The following is an 11,399-nucleotide window of genomic DNA, read 5'->3' on the forward strand; positions in this document are numbered from 1 at the left end:
ACCGATCAACATTCATCTATACGCAAACTAAAGCATCGCAAATTATAATTCGCGATTCGAAAAAAGCACACGTAGATTCTTGATCACCGCGTCGAAGTACAAATCGTTTCCCAATCGCGAAACAAGATCTCCTGATTCGATTCCAAGCGAATTTCGAACCGAAGCGATATTTCTCCCCGAGAGTTGCGGTCATTTGATCGGTTGCGCGGCCGTGGTCGCATCGTAAATTCCGAATCGCGGCCAAGAACGTGCTTTTTAACATGTCAATTTCCTATTTTTTTTCAGGGATCGATAGATCGCCAACGATGCGTAGACCAAGCACCAGACGAGACTCGAAGAAGAGTTGGAAGATGGACCACAATCACGAGAGGAACACGACCGGCATGAAGGACGAGCCGATGACGAAAATGATCGAGAACGAGGACGAGCAGATCGATTTCCAATCCGCCACTGCCTCATCCCTGTTTCACTGCCATCTGCTGGCCAATCTTGGAATCACGACCATCACCGCCATATTGGCCGGTGGTATGTCAACGTAGACCCTTCTGTGATCTCAGTTTTACGTATGAAACTGATCAATTCGCGTCCGGATGAATTTTCAGGGTCGCTAGTCGCGAGAATACCGGTGATTATTACCGGATTGCGACTCTAATGTTAATGGAGGACCAGTCGGTTCCATGTTTCTCTTTACATTCCTGTTCGCGAGAACATACCATGGATTTGAAAAGAAACGTGTTGGGAGATTGAAAGAAAAAAAAGTGTCTTCTGAGAGCAAGATCGCCTAGAACGAAGCGCACGCTCGAGAGAATGCGCGTTCCTCTTATACGAAAGATTCCATTCGTTCTTTAACCCTTTAGCACGAGTATATAGCACGAGGAGAATGTTGCCTATTTATGGAAAGTATAGGTATGATAGATAAAATTCATTTGTGTTTTATAAGATTTTTTTTTTTGTTATGTGTTAATATATGTTTTTTTGAAGATTAGTCTAATATTAATTATTGAATTTTATATTATTGTAATTTAAAGATAAAGTTTTTTGTTACAAATGATATAATTTCGAAATGAAGACATTCGATTTTTTTAAATAAGTTCTTTAATTAAAACTTTTAATTTTTTTGTATGTAATACAATGATTATTTTGTCTATCAGCTGGTAGATATCGAGACAAATTTTGTAAAAATATTAAAATAACATTGGGAATATTTTTAAGAATTTCTTATTTGAATAGAAACTTGGAAAAAATCTAATAAAAATATTTGGAGAAAAAAAATTTGGAAAAATTATAACTAAATTCACATAATTTTAATTTTATTTAAATTTTTAAAAATATTCTATTAGTTGCAAATTTGGCTTTGAATTGGTTTTACAATTGTACTCGTAATACTTTATTATAAATTTAATACGATACCGTATCATATTATAATAATTTTGCAATAGATGACGCGTATATCGCAACTAAAGGGTTGAGAATAGTATTACAGGTAGCTTTTGAACTGACAATGCATTTATTTAGAATAACAGAACTTGCTATGTTTCTTCTTCCATGTAATTAAATTATATTTTATAAATAATTTGAAATAATAATTATAACACGTATTTTCTTCACGTTAAATCCCGTGTATCAAGAAAATAGTATCAAGAATTAACGATAGAGATATATATATATATATAAACAAAGAATATTTATATTTGACATAATTCATATTACAAGTCAAAAGAAAGACCTAATTTAATTTAAAATTAATTAACTTCAAAGTTTTGCAAGAAACATTGTAGAAATTTCTAATTTACGTACACTGTTATTTGTTAATTTGTAAATTCTAGATCGTTCGTAAGGCCTATCATGATATCGAGCAAATATATTTTTTTACATTTCTTTATAATTTATAATAACGCTTAACGATAATATGTGATACAAAATCTGAAGAGCTTCACGGACGATGCGTTCGATTTAATTTATTCGTTATTGAATTTTATGCGACTAATTTGTAAATCTTTTTGTAACATTATTCGTGCAATTATTTATCACGTGATATTTACAAATTTTAAGAAAAATTTATATTTTCTAATTCGCGCAATTTATAATTTTAATATTGTTTATCGATAATCGTTTGATATTGTGATATTTATCAATTTTAAGTCTTAAGAAAGTATCAAGTTTTTAATTCATGTTTCCTTATAGTGAAAAATCTCGACAAGAGTTTTTATTTTTATGTGTGTTACGCTTGTACCTAATCTACATGTAAGTACATATCATTTTCTTCTTCGTGTGGCGACATGCTTTACGACAATAATTGTTTCGATTATTCAATTACGAACAGAACATATGATTTATAACACGCAACAAGATTCGTAACATTGATTCCGAATCACGTTATATATTTATACGAGAATAAAAAGCTTTACTTTAGTTTCAGAGAATGAATCGAAAATCACAAATCGATTCTTTTTTATCGTACAAAGCTTGTAAATTCCATCGATGACTTTTCTGTTTTAATATTATCGTATATTAGAAACTCGTCAAAACGAATACAGATTATTTTCATCTCGTTTCAAAGAGTTGATTCTCAAGTGACACAATCAATGAAACATTCAATCGTATTAAATCACGATTGTAATATAAAGTGATTCTGAAGTAGATAATTTACTTTATTCTATTTATATTAAAAAGATAATCTCATTCTGGCAATTTAAAATAACTAATAATTAAACGACAAATAACATTTTCACGCGTTATAAATATATTTTTTAATTATTATTAATATTAGGAATGTTTAATTTTAATTATATAAAATGTTATAAAAATTAAATATATATTTAAAAAACAATAACGAACGTTTATTTATAGGAATAATTATTTTAAATTATTATTTATTTATGAGATTAAATTATTAATTATATTAGAAGTACTTGATAAATATTGTAATAATCCTTTGTTATATTCTTTTTCAAATTTTAAAAATTATTTTAATTATTAAAAAAAAAGACACAATAAAAATAAATATAAAAAAATTACATTACATTATAAAGATTAAAGCATCATCAGAGTTTCTATGTTTGCATACACAATAAGTTTGTCCACTGAAAAGATAATCAACTATCACAATTCAAAACTTCAATTATCTACTTCAAAAACACTTCATCCTTTATCATCGTTATTTACATTTACATTTCTGTAATCAGGACAAGTGGAAACAATGAGAGAGAAACTGTGACTTCAATTCCTTCCAGCGGTTCCATCGTTTTATAAATGCGTTTGCAAGTTCTGTACCCAATAATTAACAATAATGAATAACCGAAGTAACACGATTAATAAGGATGACGATATGGGTAATATTTTAACGTACCCTAACCAATAAAATCAATCACACGAAAGTCAAATTGATCATCTTTTGTTAATATAAATATCGTTTCATTTTTGAAAAATTAGTAATATTAGTCATATAATAAATATATTATTAGAATAGTGCATATGAAATGTCATTTTCTGGAATAAATTTGTTTTTAATTAATATTATACATTTAATCGAAGTAGTTTTTTTATTTGATTTATAAAAATTCAATAAATCTTTGAATGTTAAATGTATCTAGATTGTTTTATTCAGTAATCTAGATAAATTTTGAAAGAAATTATTTAATCAGATTTTTATTCTAATTCGTTTGTTTTACGTGTAATAGATAAAACATTTTTTCTTTTTCAAAATATTTTATAATAATTCAATGGTTTATAACAAAAAAATATCCAACTATCATAGTAAGTAACTATCATTATAATTTATAATGAATACAATTGATGATAATGGTAAAAAGACAATATTCAACTGCAATGATAAAATTAAAATGTAATTACTTCTCCAATTCCAATAAAAAAAAATTTAGAATTGTAAGTTAATTAAATTGAAAGATTCAGAAGCCAATTAGAAACATTTAAGTTGTTCAAATTACTATAATACTTTTAGTAATGATAAATCAATTGGATCGCTAAACTACCAAAGTAGTCGCTTAATTTTTCAATTAAGAGTTTACTAGAATAGTTACTTAATAGATTTGTCAATTGAAAGTTTACACGACAAAGAAATTCTTGCACTTCGTGAATCACTTTCAGAGAATACAATTTACAATGATTAGCTTTTTGAACATTTTAAATATAAATCTCAATTATAATTAGCGATACAATCAATATAAATAATTAAACAACATGTTAATTAAACAAAAAATTAGGAAATATTTATAACTTTTAAAACATTCAAAGATCACAATAATAATTTAGATTTAATAATTATAAACGACATTTCACATGCGCTTAACTTAATAAAATTTCAAAATTTATAAACAAGAAAATGATCAATATGACTTCTCGATGACTTAAATAGAATCATGCATTCCTTCCACTCTGTTCGAGTCAACGTACGAGAGATCGATAGTGATCAAGACAAGTAGAGCGAACCGAGCCTATAATCCGCCTTTACACATATTCTTAATATTGACATTGCTTGTTGAACACCAGTTTGGCGATCATGTTTCAGCCTTAATCAAGGAGATAAAGAAGAAAAGAAGAACAAAGAAGAAACGAAGCTGTGTGCATTATCGTTCATATAGCCCAGCTTGGCAACGATTCTCGTTGCGTGTAATATAATGGAACGTTGTAATGCCTAAACGTGATCTGTAAAGCGTTACAGATCGTTGCTTTCGACGCATAGGATTATACATTGTAAAATAATAGCGTGTGTATGATAACGTGTAGAATAAGCCTCAGGGACATGTAAATACGTTAAGCTGTAAGATGACGATGTGTTAGTTTTTGCATTTGTGATCACACTGCCACTTCTACCCTCTCTCATCCCGTGTAAATAAAATGTACTCTATCGTGTACTTGGGCAATAAATGTTAGACAATCGTACTACCTATGTATTTCAATTATTTACGTTTTTTTTTCTTTCGATTCTTATATTTTGTAAGAATAACAAAATTTTGTAAAAAGTTTGTTTGTAAATGATTGAATTAATAAATAAGTTATTTAGAAATAAAAATAATAAATTTCACTTCTTGAAAAAATTCTGAATTTTAATATCAAAATGATTGATATTTGAGAATGTTTAGAAATTAAATGATTAAATTTGATTAATTTGGTTTCTGTATGATTAGAATCTTTATGAAATATTTGACGTAAAAATTTTATAATTGTGAAAAAAGAGTATTTGGATTTAGTATTTAATATAAGAAATTATGGACACGAATGAGAATATTGAAATGAGAAATTAAAATTTATAAGAAAAAAGAAATAGTTTAATTAAAATTTAAAATAATTTATAATCTATCTATATAAAAATTAAATAATTTTTCTTCATTTTAATAATTCCTAGTTATCAAAAATTTAATTTACTTGAAGCTAAAAATTTAAGATAAATTTTTAATCAATTTCAATATAACATTAATAAAATCTTATATTTTTCTAAATACAAATATTATATATCTTTCATGTAATTTATTTTAAAACTCAAATAATATTCTGTTTAAATTAAATTTTAATGAGTGGAAAGTTATTGGAAGCGCGAAATTTTCCTTTTTTCATAATAAGATAAAAATAGATACATATAAAATATACATAAGTACTTAATGTATAAAAATTGGATTAAATAAACTTTCTTAAGATTTTTAATCTTAATACCTAAAAAACGAAGTTAATCAGAATCATCTCTTGAAGAATAAAAAAAGCAAACAGTGAAAGAATATAGATAGAATGAAAATCAGTGCCATCTCTAGAATGTAAAATAATCGTAAATAAAACACAATAGAAAAAACACCAAATAACAAAAGAAAGATAGAAATAGAATTGATCACTAATGCCATCTTCCGAAAATTAAAAATATATATCAAAATCAAATAAGATAAAATAAGAATTGATAATTAGCACCATCTCTTAAAAAATTATAGAAGAAAAATATCTTTGGCAATCGAGAGATAGCGCTCAATTCCAATTCTATTTCACTTCTCATGGTAAGATGTTTTTGATACGAGATGGCATTAGACTCAATTCCTATGTCTATCTTAATTCTATTATTTATAGTTTTTATCTACTATTATTATCAGTTTTTATTTTTTCGCGTAATCAAATATTCATAAACAAAGAACACAAACAAAGAATTTTTAACAAAATTTTTATGGAATTTTACGTAAATTGTGAAATATCAATTTCAAAAAAGATCAAAATATTTCTTCTCTAGGATACGACAATTTAAATACATACACAAAATAAATATCTATGCTTGTATATTACCTATTATATATTTTAAAATTAATAAATAATTTAAAATGTTAAAATTTATGAAAAATACAATCACACTTGCAGCCCAGTTAGCTCATATTATTTCTTATAAAATATATTATTAAATATATGTTATATCTTATAAATTATATCATTCATATTAACTATCACGGATTAGATATAGGATTTCTATATCTAATTTGTGATCACATTCAAAACATTTTCTCATCTCACATTTAGAGAAACACAAGCAATACAGGCTAAACCTAAAATTCGATAAAATTGAATTTCATGTTTTAAAACATCGCAAGCACAAAAAATTTAATAACATTTCTTACAGCATTAAGCATACTATATTCTAAGAATATTTAGGATCCCTACAAAAAATGAATACGATTACAAAGAAATCACGAAACAAGTGATTTACAACATAACAAAGTAATAAAAAAGAAAAAAATGCATTAAAACAAATAATACAAAAAGAAACTTAAAATATAAAATTCTATTCGACAAATACATGAAAGAAAAGTAATGTTTTAAGAAAAATAAAATGAATTTTCAAACATGGAATAAAAAAATAAATGAACAAACAAAATAAATAATAACTCAATAAATGAAAGATCTAATAATAGCAACTGTTCTTTAAAACAAATAAGATAAATAAAATACTTAAAGAAATAAAAATATTGAGAAGATTCGAAGAATTATTTTTTAAAAATCGATATCAGGTTAAATTCAATACAATTTTGCAACATTATCCTACAAAATAAAGAAAAAGAGTCCTAAGAAAAACCTGAATAAGCTAAAAAAAAATTAAATAAAATCATAATTTAAATGAAAACAACTTCATATACATTACTATGTACATATATCAATATCTTATATATTCATTATCATGAAAATATAAAAAACTGATATTTAAAATTTAAAAGCAAAATAAAAATGCAAAATGAGTTAACGCATTTTATTGACCACAACCTTTTTTAATCTCAACAGTATTCATAATAATATCACTATTATATTATATTATATTAATTATATTAATAATAGTAATGATATTATTACTATAATAATAGTAATAATATTATTATTATTATTACTATACATGCAATTACATATACATTCTACCCAAACCAGTATTTCTATATAGCAGCAGTTCTACAAGCCATCTACTTATATTCTAAAACATTTACCATTTTTATTTTAAAATTTCACGATTCTTTAAACTTCATTAAACTTAAAAAATATCCTAAATAAAAATAATTTCGATTCTTAAGAAAAAACATCATCCTAATCACCTAATACGATCTTAGAATAATCTTCGCATCTAACCCTACAAGATTTTATAGTTTTTATCCATTAGCTAAATACATTTGCATAATACAATCCAAAGATTTTAGAGAGCCTATTTAGAGAAAAATCTCAATAAAACGAGGGGCTGAAACACAATTTTTATTTACTAGTATTGTACAGTATTGTATACTACTCTTTCAAAGAAAAAGGATTAATAAAAATTGTAGAAAATATACTTACTTTCGAATTGACGATAACCTGGAAAATCATATTTCTTCGAAATATAACTGCTAACTTATACTTGAAACAAACTTATTTAGAAGATTAGTATAATAATTAAAAAAAGTAAAGAGCGATTCAATAAATATGATTATGGAATAGTATAAAAAATAAAATTCTATAACGAACATTCACAAATGTTTCTAAAAAATTTAGACAGAGAAATTTAAATTCGATATTTTATATAATTTGGAAAAGTTCTCAACAATGACAAAGAAAAATATACTTACGTGTTAGAGCAAACGCAAGAATGTGAAAAGAATTGGTGAAAAAGGAAACAATTTAGTAGCCAGAAGGGCTACAAACAAAAATATCTTCCACTCGAAATAAATCCGAACAATAAACCGCGAGTGGAATATTCATCGCGATACTAATAAACTAATAATATTTTTTTAGGAAAATTACTATATCGAGCACGATTGATTTAATACAATTTACAATTGACGAAAAAAACTGAAAAATTCGCGGAAATAATCGATTATTTACGTAATATTACCATTTAAATAACTCGAATTTACTAACAACGAGAAATTCAAGGCAGTCTCTTATGACTGCCACCGTACAATCATCCTCGTTAGCTTGTCTTGGCCAACGTGAGATGATTCAGGAACACACGTTTAAATATTTCCACAATATTAGTGGAAGAAATTTGGGCATTTAACGTTCGTAATATTACTAGAACAAACGCGACTATTTCTCAGACGCAACGCTATTTTTCAAAACGAAATCGATAAAATTATTATTCATGTATGAAATTAAAATCCACTATCAATTAAAAGGAGAAAATGATATAATCTTCGATACTATTTTATAAGAAATTTATAACAATTCGATTAAAAAAAACGCGATATGTTATATTTTCCAACTTTATTAACGATCATTCAAACCGTAATTGTCTTTTCGCAACTCTAATGCAAACGCGATTCTGGTTCCGACGCCACACTAATTCAACCCGTTCGTTAATCGCAACACTAATAAAAAAAATCGCGATGCCCATGACGACTGGATCTGATGGGCCGGCATGCAAATCGGCCAGACGATACAATAACAATTACTACGTATTGCTAAAACGAGCACAGAGACAAAGTAGTAACAATGACTTCCCATTCTTTGAACCCAAAAACAGATTCAAAAAATGAGAAGCCATTCGTTGCAGCCCTCTTCGTGACAGTTTGTCGGGCCTCTTCGGTCTTCTTCCTTCGGGCGCAATGCCCGCTGAAACTTAAATCTAGGCTCGAGACTCACTAATCGCAAATCAAAGAAAAAAAAAAGGAAAAAAAAAGTCTGAATCGCGAAAGCTGAATGCACGTGGACGACCAATGATCGTGACGATCGTCGACCGTACACGTGCAGAATCTCGAGCGCAACGTACGTTTCGAAACAATTTCGCGACCACGATCGCGGGAATTCGAAAAATCGATTCAACGAAGTTAAATACGAGAGGCATTCTCCACTCGTTTTATCCTCGATTTTTCAAATTACATTTCCTGAAACAGATTGCCACGCGAAAACGCGCCTACCCGATCAGAGACTGTGACAATCTGCCCGGCCCTACCTACTTATAATTAACATTCGTACCAGAAAGTATACTACCTATCCTACCTAACCCTATAATTAAAAAAATAGCAAAACGGGCACACCAACACACTCATTCAACGATTCTCACGCATAACACTCGGGCGCAAAAGCCTACACTAGGGAAAACGTCCCGGGACGTTTCCGACACCCGAGCTTGGCATACTACTTGCACACTCTAACTTTACGTACCATTTTCCTGAAATCGATTGACGATGGCTAGCGATCATTGCGTGAAATGTCATGAAAATATGCGTATATCTCAATTTTAATTATTAATATTTGTCAACAAAGAATATGCCTTTTACAGTCATCAAATTTGTTATAATTCGAAAGTAAAGATCTAATATTACGGACAAATTATTGTTGGAAATTATTGTAACGAGATTAATCGTAAATATGTTAAATATTTCGAGTTATATCGTATAGAATAACGTACTAAACGACGCAATTCCACAGCCTAACCACACACACAAAATGTGGAAAATACGTCGTGCACGATACACTAACGCATCGTCAATCGCTAAAAATTTTTATTAACTTATGAACTAAAATCATCATGCCCTTTGCCTTTCTCTCACCCAAGTAACACCTGGGTACGTGAGTGAGATACCTGGCATCGAACACGGAAGGGATTAAATCTGAAAATCCTGAGCTAAAAACAATATTAGAGTATCTAACGGACTAATGTTCGTAATTCAAGATCTGTTAATTTTATTTGAAACTCATAAATTTTGTAACTTTGTAACTTCAAAAAATTTATAATATATATATATATATTAATTCTATGTAACAAGAAAGAAAAAATATGCAAACGATATTCAAAAAAATTTATTTAATACCGTTTTATTTGTGAATTAATAATAAAAAATAATTGAATCTTAATAAAAATATATATATATATATATAATGATAATATATAATCTCAGGCGATCACTTTATCAAAGCATATTTCCGAAAATACAAAACTAGTATACAAAACTTTTTGCTTCGATTCAGAAATCTACCTGTCGCGAAATATCTTCTTGCACATAATATTTCATATATTTTTTTACGAAGAAAATAAAATATTTTTATATTTCAAATCATAAGTTTACATAATAAAAAATCAAATAATTGCCGATGAAACCGAGGAAAATTAAAAATTGTTATTATAACGATAATATGTATTATATTACAATAATAATATTATAATAAAGTCGGAGGATATCCAACTCTTCTCATCACTAAATTGAAATCATTTCGATATTTCTCATTTATTTCAACATTAATTTTTTTTTCAAATGTAAATGTATCCACGTTACTTATTGTCATTATAAACTTTTATTTTACAAATGATTATGACAAAGATATTTTCGATCTAATTATAAGTCATTCATACTAATAACTAGATTTATTATATTACATTAATCTTATATCATCTTAAAAACGCGTTATGCAAGAAGATCTATCCTGATTTAATAAATAAAACACAAGAAAAAAAATGTTACTACTCACGGGTATAATAAATACCCATGGTCACTGTGCTCGTGCAAAAATCTACGTATACAACCAGTCATCCGTGTCGATTTGGACCTTTCGTCCTACGACATGATTGAATGACCAGAGGAACATAAATGCATGCGACTCACCATTAGATGCGAAGAATTTCTATGGCACACTAGGAAGTCATCATCGTGAAGAAGGATGTGGATCTAACAAAAGGAAATATAATTTAAAACATAGTTGAGATAATTTAAAAAAATTAAAAAAAAGAAAACTCTATTAGATTAATATAATAGTAATAAAAATTGAAATGAATTTTAATAATAGTAAAAGCTAAAAATCTAATGATTCTATATCGAAAAAAGAACGAGAAATTTTTATTTTAAATAAAATACAATATTTACCTCTTCGCGCGATGGATGACCACCTTATTTTCTTGACAGAAGCACTGACTCTAATTTCGCGTTATCCATTAAAGGATTTAAGAAAATTATTACGAA

At 27.4% G+C, this 11,399-nt stretch overlaps 1 protein-coding gene across 2 annotated transcripts in view; it reads left to right on the plus strand.

Annotated features, from left to right (window-relative positions):
• Nucleotides 1-4,905, plus strand: part of LOC107994049 (lachesin-like) — a 161,800-nt gene extending 156,895 nt beyond the window's left edge. For both annotated transcript variants that reach the window (XM_062079095.1, XM_062079094.1), the window contains exon 8: nt 286-4,905. In XM_062079095.1, coding sequence (XP_061935079.1) covers nt 286-539 — 254 coding nt within the window. In that variant the 3' untranslated portion in view covers nt 540-4,905. The remainder of the gene's footprint in view (nt 1-285) is intronic.
• The last annotated feature ends 6,494 nt before the right edge of the window (nt 4,906-11,399 follow it).

The sequence above is a fragment of the Apis cerana genome, linkage group LG9 (assembly GCF_029169275.1).
Source record: "Apis cerana isolate GH-2021 linkage group LG9, AcerK_1.0, whole genome shotgun sequence".
Taxonomy (NCBI): Eukaryota; Metazoa; Arthropoda; class Insecta; order Hymenoptera; family Apidae; genus Apis; species Apis cerana.